General features: G+C 40.7%; 3 protein-coding genes across 6 annotated transcripts in view; 1 reads left to right on the top strand and 2 right to left on the bottom strand.

Moving 5' to 3' along the window:
* IQCK (IQ motif containing K) overlaps positions 1-1,673 on the bottom strand; it is a 167,890-nt gene extending 166,217 nt beyond the window's left edge. For both annotated transcript variants that reach the window (XM_069096057.1, XM_069096058.1), the window contains exon 1: positions 1,379-1,673. In XM_069096057.1, coding sequence (XP_068952158.1) covers positions 1,379-1,673 — 295 coding nt within the window. The remainder of the gene's footprint in view (positions 1-1,378) is intronic.
* On the top strand, positions 1,670-21,654 carry KNOP1 (lysine rich nucleolar protein 1). 2 transcript variants are annotated; one of them, XM_069096051.1, is made up of 5 exons: positions 1,670-1,823; positions 9,790-10,724; positions 16,344-16,412; positions 17,831-17,908; positions 20,884-21,654. In XM_069096051.1, the coding sequence occupies exons 2-5, from the start codon at positions 9,792-9,794 to the stop codon at positions 21,199-21,201; spliced, it is 1,398 nt and encodes a 465-aa protein (XP_068952152.1). In that variant the 5' UTR covers positions 1,670-1,823; positions 9,790-9,791; the 3' UTR covers positions 21,202-21,654. The 2 variants fall into 2 exon arrangements, with proteins under 2 accessions (XP_068952152.1, XP_068952153.1); XM_069096052.1 differs by lacking the exon at positions 16,344-16,412.
* A 5,044-nt stretch (positions 21,655-26,698) lies between these two features.
* Positions 26,699-27,903, bottom strand: part of VPS35L (VPS35 endosomal protein sorting factor like) — a 114,900-nt gene continuing 113,695 nt past the window's right edge. For both annotated transcript variants that reach the window (XM_069096049.1, XM_069096050.1), the window contains one exon: positions 26,699-27,391. In XM_069096049.1, coding sequence (XP_068952150.1) covers positions 27,293-27,391 — 99 coding nt within the window. In that variant the 3' untranslated portion in view covers positions 26,699-27,292. The remainder of the gene's footprint in view (positions 27,392-27,903) is intronic.

Raw genomic sequence — 27,903 nt, 5'->3', positions numbered from 1 at the left:
AGATGGCTTCTCAGTTCCTAAGTATTTCCCATTCCTCCCCCTCTCTCCCAAGACTTAAGTAAGTTCTTGGAAGGCAAAGGTGATTTTAGGTTTTTTTCTTTACATCGTCAGACCCTACTACACTGTAGCTATTTAAATCCTAGTCCTTCCTTCACCTGGGGTGGGATGGGTGAGCGATTATCTGGCTTTTCACTAGTATCTTCAGCATTTGGCACAGTGTTTTTGTAAAGGAAATGGGAATTTGAAGATCTTCCCTGCTCCTTAATAGACCCAGGGGGTAGTTTGAAGACCTACCCTGCTGTGAAGATATAAACTCTGCCCCCTGATAGGCTGAGTGCAGTCACATGGTATATGTGGTGGGAGGAGTTTCCTGAGGAGAAGCAGACCCCACAGAGGAAGTTGGGAGGCCAGTCTGACAATTGAGACAGTTGGAGACAGTTGGGGACAGAGGAGCTTAAAGAGATAGAGGGTTTTGTGAGTAAATATTGGTCTTGTATTGGTTTGTAGGAAGGATGCTGTGGCTCTCAGCATTATTATGGCCTCTGAATATCTTTGGTACTGCGGCTTCCTGATTTGGGGATTCAGTTTATCCTTCAACTTTATCCTTTATCTGGAGAGTCTGGCATATTTTGCGACGGAACATCATGAGATAGTTGTAGTAACGGTCTCTATTGTGATCGTGGGCGCTGTAATTGGTGCTACAGCTTTGCACACTGTAAGCTTTTAGCATATGTTTTTTCATTCATTCATTCATACATTCATAAGTACATACAACATACACACATCTCCATTCACTCAGTCACATTTTCATGATTCACTGGTTGCAAGTCTCCACCACAGCCGGGTGGCTTCCTTCAGAGATTACCACCCCTTTATATTGTATGTACACTGTTATATGCAGGTGGTCTTGGCCATAAGAATGTAAGTTCCTTGGCGGCAGGTGCCAGGTTTAACCTTTCTCAGTATTTCCAGCACTTAGCCTCTAAGTAACTTAGCACTACTTGGTGCCTGGGCACAGAGTAAGCTGTTCGATAAATGCTTGTTGTTGCTGGTTCTCGAAGGGACCTTTAAGAGGCCATTTAGTCCAACCCCTTCGTTTTACAAATGAGGAAACTGAGACTCGGAGTAGTCAAGTGACTCAAATGCAAAACCGAAATTCGAACCCAGAGCCTTTCATTCCAAAACCAATGTTCTTCTCTCTCCAGGGAACTCGGAGACTGGGGGGATGAAAATCTAGGGTATCATTCCCCAGCCTCTGCAGGTGCTGGCCCCGCCCACTCCCCCCCAGAGCACTCTAGTCCCGCCTCCGCCCCCGCTGGCCCCGCCCCTCCCCACCTCCGCACGGATGGCTCCTCCCCTTTCGCCCTGCGATTCCTACCCTCGCATATCTGTTCCCAGAGATTCTTCTCCTGCTCAGGTGTAGTCTTAGAGGCTGCGGGGGTTTCGCTAACGCCTGTGCCCGAGGCCGCGACTGTGGACGAGGCTGCGGCGGCGGCCCACAGCCCGACTGCGGGGGAGGACGGAGACAACTGAGAGATCATAGACAAGGTAGACGGAGGAGACACCGTATCTACGATGGTCCCACCGGATTCCGCAGCGTCCCCCTCCGGGGTCTGCACGACCTCCGCCGCCGGCTGGGGAGCCAGGGCTTTTCGGCCAGTCTTCCCGGCCATGGACGCGGTTGCCTAGCAACGACCCAGCGCTCCGAGGACCGTGACCCGGAAGAATCCGTGTCTGAGAGGCTGCGTCTGAGGGGAAGGCTTTTACTTCCGGGGCACGTAAAAGTTGGTACCCACGTGGAGCGCGGAGAACGGTGATGTGAGGTGAGCCCGGGAGAAAGAAAGGAAGGGGGAGAAGAGAGTACAGGATATTGAAAGGAGAAGAGTGGGGAGTAGGGAGCGTTTGATTTATCCCTCTCCTGCACCTCAATCTAGGGTTCCCTCAAGGCGCAGACCTGTCTTCTCCCTTTCACAGCCCAGCTCCTTAAAAAGCGTCGTCCACCTCCCTTCGTGGGTGTCCTCCCTTCCCAGCCCATGTTGTGCGGCTTCCGCCCCCACTCTTCCACCGAGACAGCTCCCGGAGATCGCCAGGGACTGCTGAGTCGCTAAATCCATTAATTCAGCAAGTATTTGTGAAGCACTTAAAATTTGCCAGAGACAAAAGCCCAGCCCTCTGGGGCAGGTGTGTGGTTTAGGAGGGGAAAAGACTGTACCCCAATTCTTCCACTTACCATCCGTGGGACCTTGGAAAAGTCACTTAAACTCTCCGGCCCTCAGTTTCCTCATCTGTGCAACGAGCAGGTTGGGCCCGAACCCCTTCCAGGTCTCAGTCCGGCCTGCTCCCCGCAGCCAAGCCGAATAATTCGGGGAGTGCCCCCGGCCCTTGTGTCCTATTTGTCACCGGACCCCGGCGACCAGCCATCACCAGTCAGCACCTGGTCTAGCCCATCGAAAGCCAGTTCAGCCTGTGTTAATATTGGCCTCTGCCTGCTGCCAGGTTGTACAGGTCTGCTCTAAATCAATGATAAAGTCAAGGAGAGTTTATTAAACAGATACTGTGTTCTAGGCCCCGAGGTCAAAAAAATACAGACCAAAAACTGAAATGGGTCATGCCATCAGCGAGGTTGTGTAGGCACAGGGGTGTCCTACAGCTCATTATAAGTGTAAGAATATATGAAATGAAAGCATTTTTAAAATACATGCGATGGCGTTAGCTCTCTGAGGGATCAGGAAGGAACTCGTGTACAAACTGACTCTTGAACTGAGCATTGAAGGGAGGTAGGGATTCGAGAAGTTAGTGCATGCATTCCAGGCATGGGGAATAACTTGTGGGAAAACAAAAACCTGTAATTCTGTATTATTTGAATTCTGCAGCTTTGGCAACTGTATTTTCTGATCTAGCTTTTGGTTATTCTTAATCAGACAATAAATATATTAAGCAGCTGGGGATCAAAAGACACTTGATAACTCACCCTGGACCTTCATTTAACCAGTCACTACCTCAATTCCCTTATCTGTAAAATGGGTATAATAATAGCACTTCCCAAGGTCGTTGTGAGGATAAAATGAGATAAAATTTGTAAAGCATTTTGCAAAGTGCTGTGTAAATTCTGCCTGGTTGTATTTCAAAATCCAACTCTGGTCTTTTCATCAGGAATCCACAAAAGTCCTCTTCCATTTGAAGGTACATTTTTTTAGGGCAAATTATTCCTGGTTGCAAGCCTATCTTTTACCTTTTGAAATATTGTATTCTAAGATCTCTGCGTTTTAATAGGATTTTCCAGGTCTTGTGAGATCCTGACTCTAGTTTCTTGTAATTTGAATTGCCTCCTTCTGAGTGCCTGCAACATTTTTTTTTTCCTTTGATGTGAAAACTCTGGTTTTTACCATGACATTCCTGATGCTTTTACCTTTTGGGATTCCTTTTAGGAGGTGATTGGTATATTCTTTCTATCTTTCCCCTCTGGTTTTAATAGAACTGGGCAGTTTTCATTTGTGATTTCTTGAAACAGTACTTCAACACCATATACTAAGGTAAATTTCAAATGGATACATGACTTAAACATAAAAGGTGATCTTTTAAGCAAATTGGAAGAGCAAGGAAGAATTTACCTTTCACATTTATGGATAGGAGGAGATTTCATGACCAAACAAAGATTAGAAAAAGATCCCAGAAGGACAATTTTGATTACAGAAAATTTGAACAAGTACTAATACTAAATTAAAATTATAAGATAAACAGGTAACTGGGAAAAAATATTTGCAACAATCTTCTCTGATAAAGATCTTGCATCCAAAGGAATAGATAAGGAACAGCTTCAGATTTATAAGACATTTGATAAATGATGAAAGAACATGAACAAGCTATTTTTTTTAAAGCTTTTTTTTTTTTTACTTTTTGGGGAGGGGAAGGTAAGGCATTTGGGGTTAAGTGACTTGCCCTCCTGATTCCAGCACCGGTGCTCTATTCACTGTGCCACCTAACTGCCCCCAAACAAGCTATTTTTAAAGGAAGGCTATCAACAATAATATTAAAAAATGCTCCAAGTAACTGATAATTAGAGCAATACAAATTATAGTATCATTGAGGCTCTACCTCACACCTGTCAAATTAACAAAGATAATAACAGGAAAATGTTTAGGGAGTATAGGAAACCTGATGCACTATTGATGGGACTGTGAATTGGTCCAGACATCCTGCAAAGTAATTTGGAACCATACCCCATTAGTCACTAAACAGTCCATACATTTTGACTCACAAATATCATTAGTAGGCCTATATTCCAAAGATATCAAAGAAAGAGGAAAAGGACCAATATATACAAAAAATTATTTATAGCAGCTTTTTTTGCAGTAGTAAAAAAAAAACATATGATGGGGTTGCCCACCTATTGGAGGATGAATAAAGAAATTGTGCTATGGGAATGTGATATAATGTCATTATATCCTAAGGAATGATGAAAATGGACAGTTTTAGAGGAAATTGGAAAGATCTATATGGACTGATATAAAGTGAATTGAATTAAGAGAACAATTTATATAATGACAACTACATTATAAACAGAAACAACGCTGAAAGACTTTAGATCTCTGATCGATACAATAATAATAAAGTGTGATTCCAGAGAACTGATATGAATGAAGCATACCATCAGTCTTCTACCAGAAAGGCAATAAAATTAAAATACAGGAGAGAAATATATCTTTAGACGGTGAGAGTTAGAATTTGTTTTGCTGCATTTTGTATGTTTATTATGAGGGTTTTTTTTTTTAATTCTTGAATGGGGTGAGGAGGAAATAGGAAGGACAGATAACTTGTTACAAAGAATTTTTTTTAAGATGGTGTTCAGACCTGTCCAATAATTCTTAAATCATCTTTTCTTGACCTCTTTTCCAAGTCAGCTGTTTTTGATATCAGATGTCTTATCTTCTGTTTGTTTAATCTCTCGATTTTGTTCTAATATTTCTTGCTATCTCATATAGCCATTGATTTCTGCTTAGTCTATTTGAGTTTTCAGAGAGTACATTTCTTGGGAAAGGTTTACCACTTTCTCATAAGCTACTCATCTACTTCCAATTCTGCCCTCCAAAGCATTTCTTTCCTTCTTTTTTTTTTAAACTCTTGCTTCATTTCTTCTAGGCATACACGTGTTCTTTGTAAAAAAAATCTGGTTTTTTTTTTTGAGTCTCTGCTTGATGTTGGCATGGGATTAGATTTGCAGTACTTTTTTATACAGGTCATCTTTGACTTACTTGTTGACAGTTTTAGTTCCTGAACAGGAGCTTTGTGCTAGAGCTAGGCTTGGCTCATTGCATATCTCCTGGGGTAGTGTGGTCAGCCTTACTTGGTCTCACCCAGGATCTCCCATGTTCTGGTACTAAACTCCAACTCCTGGATTTGGGCCCCACCTAGATCTTGACGTTCAGAGTGCTTGATCATGTTGAATACCTCAAATCCCCTGGGTCAGTGGTACAATAACATTCTATTCTGTTTCTATTTCCAAGGGCTTCCAAAGTATCCACTTAGGGTTTTCTCAGAGCCTTTAATTCTTTCTGTCTCTGGACAGAGACTTTTGAAAGCTATGTATGTCATCTCTGAATGTGCTGATTGAAAGGACACTCTTCTATTGTCTGTAGGCTTCTAGATGACTTTTTTTCTGGTTCTGGAGTAAAGGAAATATTTAATATAATTTCTTTTGGTATTGATCATTAGTGAGTCTAAAACAACCTTCAGGATTTTGCTGGAGAAGGTATGTGGGAGCTTGGACTGCCTCTCTTTCAGCCAACTTTTTTAGCAGGAGATTTCCCATAATAATTTCTCCATGGAAATTATATTGGAGATCTCAGCATAAGTTTTTGCTGATTTAATAAAAATAGCTAACACTTATATGCCACTTTAAGGTTTGCAAAGCACTTCACAGATTTTATCTCAATCCTCATAGCAACCCTGGGAGGTAGATCTTTACAGATGAGGAAACTGAGTCAAGAAGCTATCCGGTGACTTTCCCAGGGTCACACAGCTTCTGAGTATCTAAGGCTAGATTTGAACTCAGATCTTCCAGACTCTAGGTCCTGCCTTCTGTCCACTGTGCCACCTAGCTTCCCCCTGTTGCTAATTCATTCTGGCCTATAATTACTTTCTGTTAACTTACCAGTTGTATCCCCAAAGCCTGGCACAAGCACCTGATAAATGTTTTTTGCATTGCTTTGAAATCAGCTCCTACAAGAAGCCTGCCCAGAATGGAGCCAGGCTATTGGCAGTCCTGTGTTTGCTTATTAATTGTTTGAGTTTGTTACTCTCCTTTCTGAATTACATGTGAGCCAGCTGGGCTGGAGACAATAATTGTAAAAGTCCATATGACTCACTTTGCTCTAGAATGCAGTGAAAATGCTTTTGTTGTTGTTGATTGTGATGGTGTTTGAAAACTTTGGAGGCAGTGAGTCCAAAATGTTCCATTCATCTAAGAGAGAGATGATGCAGAAGGAGATAAACACTTTTGGACATGGCTAATGTGGGGATTTGTTTTGCCAAACTGTGCAGTTATGTGTTGGAGGCTTTATTTTTTTATTTAGTTTTTATTGATTTGCACATTAGGGAGGAACAGGTTAAATTTTTTAAAATGCTAAGTTGGAAAAAATAAACTGTTAAAAAAAAGAAAACAGTAGGGTTTGAGAAATAAGGTCAGGGATGAAGCCAAAAATTCCAGTCAGTTTGTGCTGTTCTTGTCTTGCTATATCCACTGCTTATTATCAGAAGTCTTCATTAAGTGCCACCTGGCCCCAGAGCCAGGGGTTCTTAATATACTTTGGGTCATGGACCCCTTTGGTATCCTTTTCCAAAAATGTTTTTAAGTGTAGAAAATAAAACACAAAGGAAACTAATTATATTGCAATAATGGTTATCAAAAATTTAATTTTAAAAAAGCCAAGATTATGAACCCCCACTTAAAACCTCAGCTGTGTACATTCTAGAAATAATTATGCATATCTTAACCTTCTGGTATTCTCTAGTCATAGAATTAGAAGATTCCTCAGGTGAAAGGAATATAATAATTATAATTAAATATAATCATTATCTGGTCCAGCTGCCTTATTTTGCAAATGAAACTGAGGCTGGGAAGTGAAGGGTCTTTCCCAAAGTAAAACAACTCATTATTAGTTACAAAAATCAAAGGAGAACCCAGGTCTAATTCCTAGCCCAGTTTTCTTCCTATTATACTTTTTCCCTGGCTAAGACCAGCCTAGAAACAGGTGCTAAATAAACATGTCGATGAGTAACTATTCACAGAATGGTAGAGTCTAGAGGGAGCTGCTCACTGGAGTGCAGTATCTAATGGTTCTTTTAGTTATCTTCTATGTTTCTTTATTGATTATCTATCACAGGTGCCAGGCCCCTTCAGAGGATGCCTTCCAAATGTCTTAAGCCTTCTGTGGGCCCATGATTTATACCTTAGTAAGCTAGAAGGTGTTCAGAGAAAAGGCAGTCATAATAGTATGGGGTTTGGAGTCCATTCCTTATAAAGAGCCTTCCAGAAAGTGGGGCTGTATATCCTGGAGAAGAAAAGACTTAGAGGAGACAATAGAGTTTATATTATTTCTCCCTCCAGCAGTCTTCATCCTGTTCTCTGTGTTCCACCATTATTGGATTTTTTTCTTATGAGTTTATCCTCTTAACATTCATTGCTATTCCACTGCCCTCCTTTCTTTTCTAGCACCATATTCTAGTCATCAATATCATACTACTTCTTCACTCTATTTATCCATACTTTTTTTATATTTGCTAAGAGATATCTGAGGTCATGATTGTTATAATTGGCTCTCTTGAACATTGTCTATCCTAAATTATTGACTCTCCCTTCTCCAATTCAACCCATGTTGTACTTCCCATTCCCTGTAGCACCAGGCTTGGCAGAATCCATTTGGATAGTTTTCCACCCTCTTATTTTTCATGTCAATTTAGAATTCTTTTGATAAGATTTTTACAAATTTTACAAAAATTCTAGGCAAAGAAGCCTTTTTTTAAACCATCCCTTAAAAGGCCCACTTCTCTTTATTCTCCCTGCAATCTTCTGATTTAAATTAGAATTCCCTTCTGTTTCTTCCTTTCTTTTCTTTCTTGAACTTCTTAAAACACTTCTTTCAAGCAACACATCATTCTTCCTAATAACTTGGGAGTGCCTTCACACTATTCACTTTTTCCACATGATGGAGACCAACTTGCACTTCATGTATGCATCATTATTGGCTTGATATTGAAAGATACGGCCTCTCATTTTACAAAAGAAGAAACTGAGGCTCACAAAGGTGAAGTGATTTGTCCAACTAGTTAGTGGCAGATCTGGACCTTGATTTTCTAATTCTTAGTATACCATGCTTTCTCTTTAAAACTAACCTGATTCAGTCAATAATCAGTAAGCATTTATTAGTAAGTGCCTACTATGTGTCAGGCACTGTGCTAAGTACTGGGGATACAAAAAGAACCACAAGACAGGCCCTAAAGCCCTAAGGAGCTCACAGCCTCATGGGGGGACAACAAGCAGAGAACTATGTACAAACAAGCTATTATGTAAGACAGATAGGAAATAATTAACTGAGGGGAAGCACTAGAATTAGAAGAGTCTGGGAAAGACTTCCTGTAAAAGAACAGATTTTCACTGGGGCTTCAGAGAAGCCAGGAGGCAGTGATGTGGAGGGACAGTCTTTCCATGCATGGGAAACAGCCAGAAAAATGCCCAGAGCCTAAATATGGAGTTCTTGTTCATGGAACAGCCAGGTCAAATATAAATCAGAAGTTTAAAAAGCAGGATAGGGAAGATCGCTTATAATGCATTCTAAAGGCATACAATAAAGATAGTAAAGTCAGACTTTGTTGTAGATTGTGCCAGTGCTTTCAAACTCTAGGGTTAGAGCAAATCACCTGCAACCTGAACCAGGTGAAAATATAATTGTTTTGTTTTTTGCTTTTGGAGGGGGGAAGGTAGGGCAATTGGAGTTAAGTGACTTGCCCAAGGTCACATGGTTAGTTTTTTTGCGTTAAGTGTCTGAGGCCACATTTGAACTCAGGTCCTCCTGACTCCAGAGGCTGGTGCTCTATTCACTACACCACCTAGCTGCCACCTGAAAATAAAATTGGGAAATGCTTAACAAAATAAATAAAAATTTTCACTGTCAAGCTAAGATCATCTTCGTTTATGGTTTTCTAAATCGGTATTTGATTTGGGTTTGACACCCCTGGTCTACACACCGCCATTCTTTCCATTTGACATTGGTCTGTGGTAATTTTCTTAATGTCCCTGATACTAGGAGGTGGATGGGTTTCCATCTTCTAGGTAGAATAGCAAAGTTCAGGGCTTGAAAATTTGGCCTTTATACCATATTGTTATTCAGGAATAACATACAATTTTTTTTATTGTGCTTATGTATTTTTTTTCCTATCCTGTGATTTCATTGTTGTAGAGAGCTTCTTGATGAGGAAACCCTTTCTCTCAATGTAAATCAGCAACTATTCCCAACTTAGAATCTTAGAGAGTTGCCCAAGGGCATTAAGAGGTGACCTTTTGAGTCACAGTGTGTTAGAACACCTAAATTTTTCCAGCCTCTCCTGCTTGTTCTCTATACATTATTACATTCTCTCAGTCTCATATTCTATGTTTGTGATATGTGTAATCTTCCTTTTCCTCAACAATGTAGTAACCATCAGAGAACCATCATCATTTACTGACATACATAAAAATTCTGTGGAAAGATTATGTTGTGATTTATGATTTCCTTGCATGGTTTCCTTTTTCAGCAATGATTGCCAAGGCAGAAAAATTGGACTTTGGCAAGGAAACAAGAGAGAAGAAAAAGAAGAAAAAGGCAAGGGCAGTGAAGGAGAATGCCTTGGATGTGGAGCCCCTTGTTAAAACAAAGTCATCCCAGAAGAGTTTAGCCCCCCCATACATGGCTCCAGAGATGCCTCTGCTGAAAAAGAAGAAGAAAAAGAAGAAAACCCAAGAAACAGAGAACCCAGACAGAGTCCCCCATGAGGATAGCATCGAGGCAGAGACCATAGGCAAAACCAGCTCTCTGAAGAAGCATCATAGCAGGAAGGAGCTGCTTCCAAATCCACTTGAGCCCTTTTGTCAAGGAAAGAGAAAGAAGACAAAATCATCCCTCTCTCACCCCCCAGGAAAAGGGACAGGGGTAGATGTGAAACTGGAAGGGGGCTTTGTCAGAAAACCTAAAAAACGGAGAAAGGATAAAAAGTCAGATCAGGAGAACTTTAGGGAGCAGGAGCCCAAGGAGGCCCTTCCTGATCCCATGAAGGAGGAGGAGGAGAAAGAAAAGGAGTGTGAGCCCATGGAACAGGGAGAGGAGAAGCAGGATCCCAGCAGTCTTAGGGACTTTGGCACCAAGAAGAAGAAGAAGAAAAAGACTTACAGGGAAGAGGAAAAGGAAGATGAGGAGGATGATAGAACTGATAAAGTACTTGTTGGTGAGGGCCACATAGGGGACCCCAGTGCCTTCAGCAGCTGCAGAAAGAAAGGCCACAAAAGGAAGCAGCCCAAGGCTGAATTGACAGAACATGTTCCCCTAGCAGACAGCCCCAGGAATATCAAAAAGAAAGAAAAAAAATCTAAGACACAGATAGAGCTGCCCTCTGCTGAGGAACCTGCTCGGAAGAAGAAGAAGAAGACAACAGTACGTAGGAAAGTGATGCAGGAACCTCAAGGCCCAGGCATGGTAAGTCTTTCTCAGAAGCTGACTCATTGTGGGCATGTTAAGGCTCTTGGCCTATGTCCCAATAGAGTCTGGGCCTTTGTTGTCTAAAGAAAGGCATAGAGACACTTACATGTGCACACACATGCATGCACACGCCCCCTTTCCCTAGAGGACGAAAGATTTGCCCCTGATTGGACTGACCCTGTGGGCACTAAGGGTGAGTGGTTCAGAGAAGAACATGGGGGTTGCCCTCAATGGCTAACCTTTAGAGTTCTGGAGCTAATGTTGAGGGAATTTATCCTGTTTGCTCCTATTGGCCTTCTCAGCCTGACCACATCCTAGGAGTCTAGCTTTTTCTCTGTGTTAAGGTTTACTTGGTTAATAAGAGGTTCAACTCTTTGGGCTTCATGATAAAAAATGTAATTAGTTTAACTGACCTCTGAGACTCCTTTCAGCTTTAAAATTTCTATTGATTTGTGTGCTTTTATTTGTCCTGATACTGTCTGCTTTAGAACAGGAATAGGGGTATGGATGAAGCCGTTCTGATGTTCACAGTTTTAGGTGCACAGGCCTTTGCGCTTAATTTTATGGTCCTCAGTCATGTTCCCCTTCGGCTTTGTTTCCAGAGTGATGTAACTTGATCTTTATCTATCTTCCATTGGAAACTACTCAGGAACTTCTTCCCTTCTGGTCAACCTTGGCCGCTGGGCTAGTTGTGCCAAAACTGCCATCTGGCCCCCAAAAGCAAACGCAGAAGGAGGTCACTGTCCCTATATGCCCAGCACCTGCTGGCTTCCTTGGGTAGGGGGATTACCGTGAGATTCTTATGAGCCTTATCAGTTTCTTAGCTTTTGTAAAAGACTTTTTGTCCACACACACAAAAAAAAGGCTCACTGTTACACAAAGGCATCAGAAGTTCTGAGAGGCCCAAATACAAAGCTCTTCTCTAATTAAGCAAGGGAAGGATATGCCTATTTCATGGATAGGGAAAAGAAAGTGAAATAGATGGAACTTAAGCAGGCTTTCCAACAGTCATACATAGCAGGGCCAAAAATAGAACTCAGGGCTTCTGGGTCTAAACCAAAGCTCACCCTTCTGATGTATAGGGAGAAATTTTTAAAGGAAATGAATGGTAAAGAGCAGAGATGGCAAATAGGTGGCCAACCACCAAACATAGTGTATGATCCTTATGTAATGGACCCTGTTTCTGTTTTGAGTTTTAACACTATGGGGATAGAGGACCAAGTGCATTCCAGGCTTAACCCTGGGTAGATGTTCCTAGGAATTCCTTCAGGGCCTTTAAAAAAAAATGCATAAGTAGAAATGTACACTTTTGTAAATTTAGAATCTGTAGTGAGAAACGGGAAAAAATTTTAATCTCTTGGTGTCAGAAGGGGAGAACTGGGAAATGCAATATAATCAATACTCTTAGAGAACCCCTTTATGGTTCTGAGGGTACTGTTTATGAACATACAGGGGTATTAGATATGATTTACAGAATTATCATGGTAGTAACTTTTTGCTTTTTGGAGGGGCAGTTGGGGTTAAATAACTTGCCCAAGGTCACACAGCTAGTAAGTATTAAGTGTCTGGCTGGATTTGAACTCAGGTCCTCCTGACTCCAGGGCTGGTGCTCTGCACTACCTAGCTGCCCCAATGGTAATCATATTTAAAGAAATGAAAGCTTGTAGAGAACAAGAGAAAAATATCTGAGGCAGGATGTGTGTGTTTGTGTTTATTTTCTGTTTTTGTTTTTAGTAAGAAACCTCCAAGTAGTTCAGGAGGAAAAGTTGCCAATTTACCTGAATTTTTTTTCCTCTGGGTTGTCACTTAAGTACACTTTGACACAGAGCATTGTGCTAAATAGTGGGGAGATGTTACAAAGTTTAGGTTAAAATAGTCCCTACCCTCTTGGAGCTTACAGCCTGGTAGGGGGATAAGATGTAAACTAAGATAAATGGAATCCACAATACATAGTAAAGACTAGAGGTTTACTAGTCAGTGCTTTGGGAGGTCATCTCAGTGGGATGCAGTGTGGTATCCTGGAAAGAGAGATGGATTTGGAGTTGGAGGACCTAAGTTTGTGTTCCTTTTTGCTGTGTAAGCCGTGGCCCCTCTTTGAGGCTTGGTTTGCTTAGATATAAAATGAGAGGGTTCTGCTAGGTGATCTCAGATCCCTTCCAGCTCTCCATCCATAAGACAAGAGAGGTGGGTCAGTATCATGGAAGAAGAGCTCTTTGAGTTGGATTTTTTTTTAGAGTGGAACGCAAGGCATTTGGGGTTAAGTGACTTGCCCAAGGTCATACAGCTAGTTAAGTGTCAAGTGTCTGAGGCTGGATTTGAACTCAGGTTCTTCTGACTCTAGGCTGGAGCTATTCACTGCACCACCTAGTTGCCCCTTGATTTGGATTTTAGAGGAGATGCTGATAGAGGGTACAGAACACTGCCCAGGCAGAGGGAACAGCACCAGGAAAGCCCTTCTGGGGAGGAAACATGGGCTTTTCAGGGGGTTGGGAGAGACTACTCCAGTTTGGCTGAAACATGGCACAGATGAAGGGGAGTGACATGACATAAGACCAGAAAGATAGCTGTGCCCAATTGTGGGGGTCCTCAGTGCCTGACAAGGGGGCTTGGACCCTCCTCAGTAGATGTTAGTGGCCACTGAAAATTTTGGAGCAGAGGGATGTGTCTGGATATACTTATGTGACCAAGTGAGTAATAGACACCTCGTACCCCTTTTGAAGCAGAAGATGCAAGGTTTTGATACTAGAGATCACTAGTGCCTCCTCCCATCATCAGAAGAAACATCTAAATGAGGGCCAGAAGTTTTGAGACCATCAGAACAATAGGGTCATATGGCCTTGAGCCCAACCCTTTAACTTTACCCCAGATTGACTCCTCAGTATAAAATGGGAACCAGATGACTCAGCACTTTCCTGCCTCCCCATAATGAATGTGTTATGAGGACAGGTGAACATGGAAAATCCCTTTCTTTGGCTGAAGAGGAACAAATAGTGTTTTGTACGTGTAGTTTAAGGAGCCGTCCTCCTATCCAGGAGACACCTGCCATTAGTCTCCCCAAAGACAGGGAAACTGGCTCCGATCTTTTAAATGGAATGGATATATATCACTGGGTAATCTGTGTGGCCTTTAATGTGGGAGGTTTTTCTTTCTGACCTTGGATGAAGGTCAAGAAAATTTTATCCTGATAAATTTTCTAATTAAATTGCCCACATTACTGAGCTGCAGCGATTTTGCACTCATTATTTGGATTTCTGTAGTTGCTTGTGGAGATGAGATAATGAAAGATGAGTGAGGTGTGTGACCAGACATTGAGGCCTGGAGGATAAAGCCTGTATGTACACTGTGGCCTGGGAAGGTTTAAAAGAAGAGAACTTGGGAACTCCTTCCCACTGCTGGACCCCTGACCATTGGCCATGTCTGATGTGTCCTAAATCATAAAAGCCGTTGAGAGAGCTAGGATTTGCTGTTGTGATGGAGAAGGCAGTCAGCTATCCCCATCATTGATTTCATTGGGGGGGGGGAATAGCGAACTGAGAAAGTAAAGAGGGCATATGGCTCTAAGATATCGGCTGTTTCCTATCCCACTAGGTTGGTGAAAGGAAAATGGATTTACTCTGGGCTGTGTTTCCCCTGTGGGGTTGGAAATTTGTAATTCCAAGTGGTTTTGTTCAGTCTGGCACATCCCCCACAGCTGGAGACAAGACTGAAACTGACTGTGGAAGGTGATCAAGGTTTGTGGTGTTTATTTAAATAATTTCTTAATTACAAACTAATAAATAATCAATGAATATGAAAATTTCTACAAATCCAGAGGTCAGAGAAAGGGTATTAAATATGAAACTATTGTGTATGTGTGGTTTGTCCTTCATTCTCAAAGAAGACCATGACATCAGGGAGTTTTTTTAATATGTTAAGTTTATTGTGGTAATAATAACATGACCCTGCTTGTCTCTTTCTCTTTCTGAACTTCCCTCTTCTTAGTATTAGTTTCACTGATTTTTATTTTCTCAATTTTTCTTACATCGCTATCACTATACCCTGCCCACATTTTTCCTGCCCCCCCCCAATAAAAGCCTTGTAAGAAATAAGTATAGTTAAGCAAAATAAATATGTATGGAAATGTTAATGTCTGAAAATGTATGTCTTAATCGGTCCTGTAGTGTATCACATCACCAAAAGGTATGGTGTTGGTTTGTGATCCATTATTGGAGAAGGGGAAGAGAGTCTTGGATTTCTAAGAATTAACCAGGAGGTACCATGACTCCCTTTCCATTTGTAGAACTGGGAGTTCTGCCCCAGCCACTATTGGCTTTAGTTTTTACAGCTCTTTGGCCTTTACCTTTCTTAATGGAAATGAGAAGAGAGAAGACTAGACTGTCTAGGAAGAAACTACCTACAGCTCCAAATAGTCCTTTTGAGGAAAAAGTCTTAGAACAAGAGGATTTCAGGTATTTGTTTGAAGATTAAAGTTTATCCACTTGCTTCTTATGGGTGTGTAAATCATGTATTCAAAGGCTCTTTATGTGGGCAAGAGGGGAAAAGTCAACCAAATTTTCAATTTTTTAATAGATTATTTTTTGTTTTTTAAGAGCTAAAAATAAACCTTCCAGTCAGCTTGGCTAAAGGTTATGTCTTATTTATTATTTCCCATTTGATTTATTGTAATTGTTTAGGTAGGTTCTGTCTTTGCTTTCCAATTCATTTGACCTCTTCACACCACTCTCAGAGTTGCAGGGGACTTCCAAGGCTAGTCCAGTCTTAATGGTTGCTAATATTTATGGGCTGAACCTGTGGTTTCATAAGCTTCCAATAAGGAAACTCCTCTGCCATCATCAATCTCTAGCTGTTGTTTCATTTATAATCTCAGTTGCTTGGGGCACTGAGAGATTAAGTGACTTGTTCTGGGATGCACTGCCAATATGAGCCTGAGGCCATATTTGAAGTGAAGCCCATGCTTCTTTGCCTTTAGGTGTAGAGTGTTTTTATGTTCACAAAGCTTTTTATGCATATTAATTCATTTGATCTACACACCTTAGTGAGGCAGGTACTGTGGGTATTAACTCAGTTTCATAGACAAACTGAGGTGGGTGACTTGATCATAGTCAGAGCTAGCAAATATCCAAAGTGGGATTCAAACCCAAGGGTCTCTTTAATCCATTATTCTTTACATTATACCACACTGCCTCTCCTGTACTTGAGCAGGAATGTTCTCTAACATCCCTGACCTCTTATGGTCACCTGGCCTCTGCTTGCGCTCAGCCTCTATCCTAGTTCCTAGCTGTCAGGGCCTTTTGCTATGCCTTGGGCTGCCTAATAAGCTATAATATTGGGCCCAGGCACTGAGCCTGACCAGGCTTCCTGGCCTCGTTGACAGTTTTCCCTTCAATTTGTGTCTTTTTTCAGATGTGGTCATTGCACTATTGGTCCCTGTCTTGATCCTTGGAGATAACATGTTTCTGGCATAGCATGCCAGTGCTTGTGCTTATTTTCCAAGGAGGTCAGGTAGAATTTGTTACCCATCACAGTTTTCCAGCTCTTAATGCTGGACTGTTGAAGACCTTTGCCTATGTATACATACTTGCACATGTCACATGAGTTTTTGCTTTTACTATTCAGGCACATGAATCAGACTTGGAAGTGGTATCTGAAAAAAAGGGAAACTTGGATGAAGTCACCATAGATACGGTACAGTAGCATCTGCTAACCTGTATTGCCATCCAATCTTTAACACATTAGTGCCAGTGTGTACATGAGTCACAGTCTTTGTAACAGAAGCCCATAGTTGCCTTACCAGATGACAGGGTGGGATTTGTGGAGTTACAAGTAGTAGAATTTGGAAAATATATTGATCTGCTATAGATGAGACTCCTCTGCAGGCAAAGTTAAAAAGTATTGGTTTGGGAAAACTTGGCCCCACTCTGAGAAGGAAGTGACTAGTGGATCTGTTCCAGTTTGCCTTTTCTTTTTTAGATTGAATTACATCTTTTTTTTTAATTGAAGGATGATCATAGTTCTTACTATCTAATTTCAGTGCCTCATAACTTTATGGGATAGGGACCCAAGGCCCTGAGAGGAGAGAGACTTACAAGTTGCCTCGAGTTACAGTTGCAAACCATTGATATATCTGAGTTTAGAACTTCTTGCCTAGGCTTTTTGGTGGATATAATATCCCAGTTATTCGGAGATTTAGTAACCTCAACTGTCAACCAGTAAAACAAGCACTTCATTATTCATTTATTTACTTATTTATTTTGGGGTTCTCATTTTATTATTTTTTGTATTCTTTTTGGATTTTGAGTTCCAAATTCTCTGACTCCCTTCTACAAGCATTTTATTAATTGTTAACTATATGCCAGGTGCTGTGTTAAGCACCAGAGATACAGAGAAAAGGCAAAAACGGTTCCTGGCCTCAAAGACTAAGGAAAGACCACATATACATATATATAGGTATACAGATTGAATCCAATCATTTGAGAAGCATAATAAATTTAAGCCCCTGGAAAGAAAACTCACAAAACTGCATATAAGAATGGCTCATTTTTTGAACGTAAATAAAAGTATCACATTTATCAGAGAGGAAGAATGTGAACAGAGGATGCTGTATAAGGGAAAGGACATCAAAATTACTGCATTACAGCACAATAGAGTTGTAATGATGACACTGAGTCATTAAAGAAAAGCAGCATTATATTCTGTTTGAGAAAGCAAGGATGTGTGTTTTGCATAATTAATCCAAAATGGTTAAAATAAAAATTAGTCACTCAAGGAGTGGGGTTTCTGTTATCAGGGAAATTTACTTATTTGAACTAGCTGATTTCCCTTTCTGATAAAATGAGGTATAACTGTGAACTATTCCTACTTTGTGTTGGGAATCCAAAGTCTCAAGACATTAAAGAATCTTCTCTATTAAAAATCCACTCTTCTCCTTTATGTATCCATTAACTGATGAAACACACTATGTCATTTTATTGTAATGAAGCTAAGGAAGTTTTTGCCCTCTCTCTCTCCTCCCCAAGCCTTGGCCTTCCTTTAATTGTTGAGACATCCCTTAGAACGTTGGTATCTCTTTATCCTCTATTTCTTTGCTTTCCTTTTTCACTTAGGTTAGAAGAAAGGCCTTGCAAGAAGAGATTGATAGAGAATCTGGGAAAACTGAAGCTCTTGAAACCAGAGTGGAAGTGGTATGTATGAAACTGCACTTGTTTTTTTTTGCAGGATGATGTTGGAGAGCAGCCTTGCTCTCTTCAGCATGCTAGTCATGCTCCCATTTTGGTATACCAGTCTGTCTTTGGATTGCAAATTTGAGTTCATGCAATAGAACAAATTAGTCCAATCCCCAGAGACAGCACAATATGACTGCCCTGCTCCCTCAGCAGTGGAAATTGTACTTAATTTCCAGCATTGGTTCAGAAAAATAGTACTTGCCTTGCACCCACCTTGGAGAGGTGGCTGAGATAGGTTAGTAACAAAGACCTTGCTGTCTTATTTTTGACTGTAGAGCATTTTGGAATATAAATCACTAATTGACTTCTAAGCACAGTTTTGATGGGAAGTTTCTTAGGGAGGCTAGAAGTACCTAAGGATTAGTTTAAAAGAGCTCTTTCACTCAAACATGGGACTAGTTTCGACTGGGTGGGAGCTGCTCATGGGGGAAACCATTTCCTGCAAATGTCAGGAACAGAGAGGAAACACCCAAAGGAACCTGGTGGCTCCTGCATCCTGTTATTGCAATGGCTGTCACAGGCCTCACCTATGACACCCACATTCTGGGAATAGAGGAAACTGAGTTTGGCTCTTTTCCCCAGTGCCTCACCTTGATGGTTCAGCTTTGAATTTGGAATCCCCCTACATCTCTCCTGTCTTTGCTTCTTGTCATCCCACAGTCTTCAGCAGTTATAGGGCCACATCAGCTGCGTTCTTTGTTGGCTTTTTCAGACTGGTGTTAGTAGTACCATGGATTGGCTTTATTTGTAGCCAGGCTGAAAGCTGCTAGCATGACTAGCCACAGTGTCTTAGAAATCACATAGAAAGGAACCATCGGGCATGTAGTTGCTGTGGATGCATTTCTTTAGATAGGTTACACAGACATAAATGTTCCAATGGCTCTAAAGTCATTCAAAGAGGTTTCTGATAATGTTATTGATCCTGAGGGAGAAAATCTGGCACAAGACTAATTTGCCTGCTCTATAAAGAGCAGTCTGGAAAGGCTGTCTTAAAAGCCGAATGCAAAATAATTTCAGCAGTTCACTTCAGAAATTGCAGGGTTTGGAAGGCTGTAATTATTCTTGCATCTGTGCTGCCTGAGTCCTCAGCCCCAGGAAAGTATGTCACACGTTAAATTGAGGCAGCTGTTTGACCAACCTGCAAATATATTTCTCCCCAAGTTGACAGAGAAATGAATAGAGGCTGACATTTGGTTTTATAGGGGGTAATTCTTATACGATATGGGAGCTCGGAAGTGTGCTGGCCAGTCTGGCTCAAATTGCAGAACCCCTTACCCATTCCATGTATGATATAAAGTGGTTGGATTTATGTTGGCATCCCATCTTAGCAAACTTGCAGAAGGGATTACTGTTTGTTCTTTGGTGAGGGAGGCAAGGACTAGGTTGCCTGAATGTTCTCTCTGTTGGATGAAGAGACAGATAGTGATGCTTTTCCTCCCCAAATACTATCTTTAAAATCTTCTAGTTAGGGGCAGCTAAGGTGGTGCAGTGAATAGAGCACTGGCCCTGGAGTCAGGAGGACCTAAATTCAAATCTGGCCTCAGACACTTAATACTTATTAGCTGTGTGACCCTGGGCAAGCCACTTAACCCCAATTTCCCTGCCTTTGCCCTCCAAAAATGCCCCCCCCCCCCAATCTAATAGTTGGAAGTTCAGTGGTTTATAGATTTTAGAGCACTGTATAATGAAGGTGAGTGGCCAGACAAGGAGTTTCCTTCCAACTCTTAACAATTGGAGCCCCGGCCTCACTGCAGTTGGAAATGCACTGTGGACTTCATAGTTGCATTTCTAAATCTAGCTTCTATTTTTCTTAATCTTTTCAGTATATTCACATTTTTTATGGAAATAATTAATCCATTGCCCTTAAGTGACTCTACATCACTGAAGAGAAAATGAGGTGGCCAACATTAAATAGCAATATTAAGAATCCTCTATAAAGGTATCAAATTCCCATTCACTGGGAGCAGATTGTCCTTAGGATAAAAGTAGGAACCTCTTACTCTAGAGAGATTCCTTATGTTTAAAATCAATGGTTCCTAAATTAACATGAGTCCCCTGCTTTCAGTACTGGTATCATAACTAAATCTGACAGCTCAAAATCAAAAATCCCATTTCCAGGAAAGGATTGTATTAACAGAAAAAAGGCAGCTTTTCCAAGTTGTCCAAAGAGTGGTGACTTGGGCACCTTGTTCTTCTTGAGCCACATCCAGCCTTTTCCTGGGTCAGGCTATCCTGAGTGAGAGAAAGCCTTTTAAGGACTGGGTCCTTTCTCAGAGAACACTTTGGAAAACCTCTAAGAAAGGAAGGAGACTGCCCACGTAAGACAGGACAGACGGCCTTCAGAAGGACCTGGCTTCCTGAAAGTACTGAGGGGCATGGAGTTTGAGGGAAAGGAAAAACGTGGAAGGGTTTTACTTGCTTTTGTCAGTCAGCTTTGGGAGGCCCAAAAAAAAGAGCAGAACTCTTAGCATCACCTCAAAAGGCAAAGGTTCTTGTTGCTTCGAGGCAATGGAACCCCTTCCAGCCCAGAGAGGTGGCTGTTCCTAAAACTTTGTGCATGTAATTAGTGGTTCTAATACCTGTTTTCATTTGGTGCTAAACCAAGCTTAAAGTCAGAGTTTCAGCCCCCAAACAGGTTAGTTTGACACAGAAAATCACTGCTTAGAGACCATTGCTTTATACCCCATTTCTTGGTTAATCATGTCAATTGTATGTCATTGGTCACATGGACTAGGCAAGACAGCAAATTATTCAGGGCAAAATCATTCCTATTCCCAGACAAACTCAGAAGACCCCTTGTTACTCTCCCGTTACAGACAAAGGATAGCATCACAAGGATCTGGAGTTGTAAGGCAGGGAAAGAAGATTGTAGTCTGAGCCAAGGAGAATAACCTTGTTTGGTTTTTTGTTTTGTTTTGTTTCTTTTTAAACAGCCTACACAGTTTGGCCAGTGGGATACAGCTACTTTTGAAAATTCGGACCAAAAGATGAAATTTCTCAGACTTATGGGAGGCTTTAAGAATTCTTCCCCATCTCTCAGCAGTTCCCCAGGCACCCTCAGGAAATCAAACATGGCTCTGAATAAGCAGGCCGCTGACGCCTTACAGCAAAATCTGCAAGTGGAGTTTGACAGAGCAATGAGCTGGAAGCATCAACGTGGAGTTGGACTTGGCTATTCAGCTTCTCCAAACAAAAACAAATTATTTTACATAGACAGAAATGCATCCAGATCTGTAAAGTTTAATGATTAATGTTGTCTTGTTCTCTCTTCCTCCCAAAATCACCCAAGTTGTTTGTAGGTTTTCTATTACACAAGTTAAAGATTGAACTGCTTTCATCAGGAGCTTCAGTTGGTTGGAATTTCAAAGTCCCTCAAGGGGCTGGAGGATAATCTGCATTATAAAAGCCAGTATAGTATTTCCATTATTAAAGATGCTTTTAGGTTTAGTGTTCAAAATTATTCTGCACTAATATAGGCCACATTATGCTAATATCTTTTTAAAGTTACTTCTCTTTCTCCCCCCCCAGCTAAGCAATTTGTGACTTGGCCCCTTTACAACTAGGATTTGATAATGACAAAAATTTAATAGTCAAGTAATTTTTGTTTGTTTTACCTGGGCACTAGAACGGAGCTCTCAGAAAATGCTGTAGGAAGATTATAGCTAGACTTTGACATTAAATGTCTCACCATTTCTAAAAGTGAACTTTTGTCTTTAAATTTTATTTTTCAATTAACAGAAATCTAATTTGTCTCCCTCTCATCTGCCTCTCCTTGGAATAACATGAAAAAACAAAACCCTTTTAATAAATAAGCATAGTTAAGTAAAATAAGTTCCCATGCTGGCCACATGCAGAAATAAATACATGTTTTATTTTGAATCCATCACCTGTCAGAATGCTTCAGTGGTCCTCCAGAATCATGGTGGTCATTGTACTGATCAAAGTTCTTCTGTTTTTTAAAGTTTGAATTTAGCTTTTTCAACTGTCTTAATTTTACATGCTAGGCAACAGTTTTAGAGACATTCAGAAGTAACAAAGTTTAGTGGTTTTCTTCACTTTTACATGTTAGGATATTCAGGATTGTTTGTTTCATATCTCTCTTATACTCTAATCTTTCTGGATCAAGCCTTAGGAGAAATCACAGATCTGAATCAGTGGGGATCCTGGAGGTTGGTCAGCCTTTGTCTGAACAAAAATCCCCCCTACAACATTCCCCAAAAGATGGCTTTTGCATGTTCTTTTAAGGTGACCCTTTCTACTTAGGATAGCTCTGGTTATAAGGAAAAATTTCCAAACATCAGACTTGGGTTGGATCCTTTGCAACTTCCAAGACTAGTCCTAGTTTGGCCTTCGGGACCAATTCATCTTCCCCCAGACCAGCCTTTAAGCACTAGAAGACTTGTGACCATGTCTCCCATTGTTTTCTTTCTAGTTCCTTCAGTCTTACTATCACAAGACTCAAGACTCTTTATTAATGTCCTTCCTAAAATGTGACTCTTAGAAGTGAACCCAGCACTCCAGAAGTAACTATGTGACTTTGGGCAAGTCACTTAATTTCTGTCTGCCTCAATGTAAAATGGAGATAATAGCACCTACCTCACAGGACGGTCATGAGAATTGACTCAGGTATTTATAATGCACATAGCACAGTGCCTGCCATATAGCAGGTGCTTATTTCTTTCCTTGTAGGAAACTATACTTCTCAATGCAGCCTAAGATCACCTTAGCTTTTGGGGCTGCCAAAAAGCTTGCAGTCCTATAAAATTCCCAGACTTTTTTTTTTTTTTAGCATATTTCCCCCCATCTTGTACTTTTAAAGTTGATTGTTTTAAAGCCAAGTGTAAAGACTTTACATTTTTCCTTATTAAATTTCATGAAGATTAGGCCCACTAATACTGTTGTCAGGATCTTTTTCAATCCTGTCATCCAATGTGTTAGTTATTCCCCCTAATTTTGTGTCCTTTACAAATCTGATAAGCATGGTCTCTTTTTTTGTACACAAATCATTACTAAAAATGTTAAAACTGCATGGGGCCAACCCTGGGTCTGTGGCACACTCTCCCCAGAGACCTTTGTGTGAAACCATTATGGGTATAGCCATTCAACCATTTCTAAATTCAACCAAATGTACTACCATCCAATTCATATCTCCATGTTTTCCAGTAGAATAGCCTAGAGACTTGGCCGCATGCTTTGCAGATGTCTAAATTTAGTATTCCCTTAGTCTGCCAGTCTAGTAACCCCATCAAAGAAAAAGGAAATTGTACTGGTGTGGCCACTCAGGACTGGGTTCAAATTCTACTTCTGGCCTGAGTTTTGGTACCCCACCTGTAAAATGAAAGGGTTGGACTAGATGATCTCCAGGGTTTCTTGCAGCTTTAGAATTGTGTTGTGATGCCTCTTGGTTTTTGTTGTTTTTAATCAAGCCATGAGTCTTTGTGGTCACTGCTTCTCAGTAGGTGAAGTTTGCTAACCATCACTTTAATACATTCTAGGATTTCACAAGGAAACAGAGTTCTCTAGCCTGCATTTTGTAGGCTTCATTCTCTTCTTTGAAAATCAGACCATTTGCCCATCTCAGATCTTATGTCCCTGGTTCACCAAGGTCCTTCAGAAATGACTGGCAGGTCCTCAGCAATTCCATCTGCTAGGTTTTTTCAGCAGTCTCTGGGCTCAGTGACAAACGCATCAAGGTTAGCTATGTGCTTTCTTACCATCTTGCTGCTCTTCTTGTGTCCCAACTCCTCAGTCATTGGTTTTTTTGTTTGTTTTTTGGTTCTATTTTGCAGCTAGTGGGGAAGTTAAGCAGTTCTTACCCTCTCATTTATCATAGTCCCACCCACCCAGTGTTACTTCCTCCAATAGTTAAAAATCCTTGTTGCTTTCTTTAATCTTTCATTTCTAGATTCACTAAGAAAATTCTTATGCCTTACAAATATTACATGACCAGAATCTTTTTGAAGTGGCTAGATGTCATAGCATTACTAATGATTGACTGAGTTCCTTTCTCAAATGAGAGGAACACAACTGGCAGCCTCTGCAGTGAATAGTTTTTGCTTTCTCTAACTGTTCAGGCTCAGAAAGGTGAGCAGAAAAGGTAGACCTGTTATTTTCTAAATTTACCTCTGAACTAAGCAAAATGGCAGTCCTAACTGGAACTAGATCATTGTTGGCCAGAGATCAGCTTGGTTATCAGCAGAGTAGATCGTATGAAAAATAGATTTCCCCACCTCTACTGTATGTAAGGTCGGTCATTTGTAAATATTTCTTGCTCATGTACAGCAATCCTTGATCTACACAGATGTAAAAATGGATTAGATTTATGTATACTGTATATCATACCTGCTTCTCTAAGGCTAAAAAGTTGCATTTTTACTAATTTTCAGTTTCTCAGAGGGTAAATATTTTATTGTATTTAATGCATGATCATTGGCCTTCCCAACTGTTCTATGTGAGTAGCAAGATCTAACTATAGAAATCAAGAAACATTTATAAAGAGCCAATTATGTGCCTGCCAGGCACTCTGCTAAAACTCCAGGGGCACAAATACAAAAAGGCAGTACCTGCTCTCAAAGAGCTTACATTTAGTGGGTGAAGACAACACATGCAAAGAAAGCTAAAAAGGAGGGCTTGAGGGAAAGGTTAAGGGGACAGGACATGGTAGAGTTCAGTCTAAGGAGCATTGCTGATGGAAAGTGAAGAGTTAACTGTTCTGAGTCCTCTTTAAATGGAGGCTTTGGGGAGAGTTCTTTGCTCTGTCCTCTAGTCACAGCAGCAGAGGACACTGCTGAGGTCAGTGTCAAAGCTGGTGAATTTCCTGGGAGCACGATGATAGTAACGCCTAGTCCAAGGAGTACAGCTTGTATGTACAACAAATATTGTACATAGCGCTTAATATTTTCCTCCCCAACTGATCTTTGTGAGTAGCAAGATCTGACGAGGATCTAAAAAATTTTACTGAGCAGACATGTAAAAACCACATAATTAAGGAGCATATAAAAAGTGATAGTTTGGAGGTAGTTTTTGTGTGAAAATAATCTTAGCATTTTTCTTCTCTTCCTTTGTTCTTGCTATTGATTCATTTCAGTCACGTCTGACTCTGACCCTATTTGGGGTTTTCTTGGCAAAGATACTGGAGTAGTTTTCCATTTCCCTTTCCAGCTCATTTTACAGATGAGGAAACTGAGGCAAATATGGTTAAGTGACTTGCCCAGGGTCACACAGCTAGTTAGGTATCTGAGACTGAATTTGAATGCAGGTCCTCCTAACTCCAGGGCTGGCGCTTTATCCATTGTGCTACCAGGGATGACTGTACAGTTTCTCCCTAGCTACTCTCCATGTTAGAGAAGATAGATGCCAGCAGCAGACACCTACTGGCATCTAATACTTATATGCTGCTCAGTTCTTCCAATCTTCAAACAGTTGTCCCATTTTTAGGTTTGAGAGAATGACTCATTTATCTGGTAAAGGGTTTAGGAAACAAAAGCACACAGGTTTGAAAAATCATTTCACTGGGGCGGCTAGGTGGTGAAGTGAATAGAGTACCAGCCCTGAAATCAGGAGGACCTGAGTTCAAATTTGGCCTCAGACACTTGACATACTTAACTAGCCATGTGACTTTGGTCACTTAACCCCAAGTGCCCTCCAAAAAGTAAAAAAAAAAAATCATTTCACTTAGTTTTGCTCACATTGTCACAATAAAAGAAAATCATTCTTCCAGGTAACTGAAAATTTATGAAGCAGAAATTATAAAATTTATCAGCTGTTCCTCTGGATTATACAGGGTAACCTGGGATCTTTATTGCCATTTTAAGCTTGAATAGCACTCTGAATTTTGGAACATGCTGTATTTGGGAACATGAAGTGTAGTCGTTTCACAGATGAAACTTGGGCCCAAAGTCACACAGGTGACAAATGGCAAAGTTGTATTTGAATTCAAGTCTTTCCACATCAAACTAAGTATGTTTACTCCCTTGGTCATAACCAACAGAATATATGCCCATGACACTGGCTCTGGACTACTCCCAAAGAAACTTTCTACCTTGAGGTTCTAAGGGAATTTTCTGGGTGCCGATTTCTTGCAACTGTAGCTCAAGTGCCTCAATCATGTGCTTTCCTTAATCCACCAGCAGACAAGTTTTACTAAGATAGTATGGCTACAAAATATTATCCCCCTGCCCTAAAGAACATAAACCTGGGACATGGCTAACCAGAAATACAACCATGGAGAGGTGGGCACAAACCATGGTAAAGAGGGACATACTTAGACATAAGGCCAAGGCCACTCAACTCTGGGACTGAATCCTCATGCAGCTCTTTCTGGGCATGTCATAGGTTGCTCAACTGAGCTTCCAGGATTTCCCTGTAGCTCAACTTTTTTTTATTGCCAAGGCTAGCTTTCTCTCCATAGCTATGTCTGCCAAATGTGTTTTTGCTTCTTCAACTTTGACTCAAACTCTTCTACAAAATGACTATCCAACTGCTGGATGGAGTATGTTGCTGTGCAAATAGTTATGATGTTAGATACCATGTCTGGTACAAGGGAAAGAGAAACCCCACAAAGTTCATGGATTTTAGGGTGGAAAATTACAATCAAAAGAAGTAGTTTTAAATCTACTTATTAATATGTTAGCCTTTTTAAAAAGTCCAAGAAGGCTGTTTTATGGAAATTAGTTTTTCATAGATAAATAAATTGAGAATGGGTATAAGTATGCTGGAGTGACTTTTTAAATAATAACACAATTTAAACACGTTTGCAAACAAAGCCTTTTATATACATTTTGTCATTTTAGTCTCACAAATCCTGTGAGGCAAGTTCTACAAGTATTAGCTATTTACTGATTAAGAAACTGGCTCTGAGAGGTTAAATAATTTGATGTTGTTACATGAGCAGTAAGCATCTGAAACATAATTTACACCCAGCTCTTCCTATCTCCATCCTGAGGACTAACACATGCTGCCTTTCCAAATAGAATTTTAGGATTACCTTTAAAAAAGAAGGAATTAGGAGGCTCTTCACATTTACATTTACTAATTTCTTCTTAGAGGACCTATAGACTTACTAGAGGACCTATAGGCTGGTTGCTGAGATCTAAAAGGTTATTTGCAAACAGAAACCAAGATGCCCTTTACTGGCAGATGTGAATTGATGACATAATGAAATGATTTTAACCTTCTTTTCACCGTCAGAATATTTAAGCCAATGCCAAATAAAAGCTAATCTACTGTATGTTAAGGGATTCTTAAAATGAAAGAAGACTAAATTCCAATGAGAGCCTAGGATAAAGTATCTATTTCCTGACTTAGCTACAGAATCCTGGGCTCAGAAAGAGGCTGTATTGGTTAGGTCCTGGTTTGCAGTGGGAGCCTGAGGGCCAGTTCTGACAAATGAGTCATTCCTGGTTGTTTGCTTCTTTTCTTGATATATTCCAGAGTTTTCACCTAAAAGGAAAAATAAAGAATTATTTCCTTCTGGTTTATAATTCTCAGGCCCAACTCCCCTAAGGTACTTGCCAAATCAGCTGAGTAAGTGTAAGAATTCTTGCCTAGAGGCCTACTTCTGAGCCAAAAGAAACCCAAAACCCAACAAAAAAAACCCAACACCAAAAAAATAGGTAAGAACTCTAAAAGAAGCAGGAGAAAAGAAAGCCTTTAAATAAAACTCTATATGTGAGTTAACTGGGTTATATGTGCACTAAAGACAGATGCTTTACCAGAAATTAGACATTGCTTTAGATATAGCATTTTCTTCCAAAATTACTAAACTTTTCAACTGTCACTGTTCTGATTACAAAGAAGGTGACCTCACAAAGATAAGCGTCTGTGGCCTGTGGCCTTTCTAAAAGGTAATTAAGACTGGGGAGCTGTCAGGTATTTATCAACACCTCTCATTTCAGAGGGTTCTACTTGTGAGTTCTTTATTAAGCCTTCCTCATCCATAGAGTGCTCCATGA

The sequence above is a fragment of the Petaurus breviceps genome, unplaced genomic scaffold (genome assembly GCF_028583685.1).
Source record: "Petaurus breviceps papuanus isolate PSGF00001 unplaced genomic scaffold, PetGlider_PUasm1.0 229, whole genome shotgun sequence".
Classification (NCBI taxonomy): Eukaryota; Metazoa; Chordata; class Mammalia; order Diprotodontia; family Petauridae; genus Petaurus; species Petaurus breviceps.
Note: the sequence above shows the minus strand (reverse complement) of the source record. Positions and strands in the feature narration are given on the sequence as shown.

What these genes read in the sequence shown, in the direction of transcription:
- KNOP1 (XM_069096051.1), top strand. Translation starts at nt 9,792, where the DNA reads ATGATTGCCAAGGCAGAAAAATTGGACTTTGGCAAGGAAACAAGAGAG. An exon ending in ATGAAGTCACCATAGATACG is followed by an intron (nt 16,413 to 17,830) that starts GTACAGTAGCAT and finishes TTTTTCACTTAG; the next exon opens with GTTAGAAGAAAGGCCTTGCA. An exon ending in TTGAAACCAGAGTGGAAGTG is followed by an intron (nt 17,909 to 20,883) that starts GTATGTATGAAA and finishes CTTTTTAAACAG; the next exon opens with CCTACACAGTTTGGCCAGTG.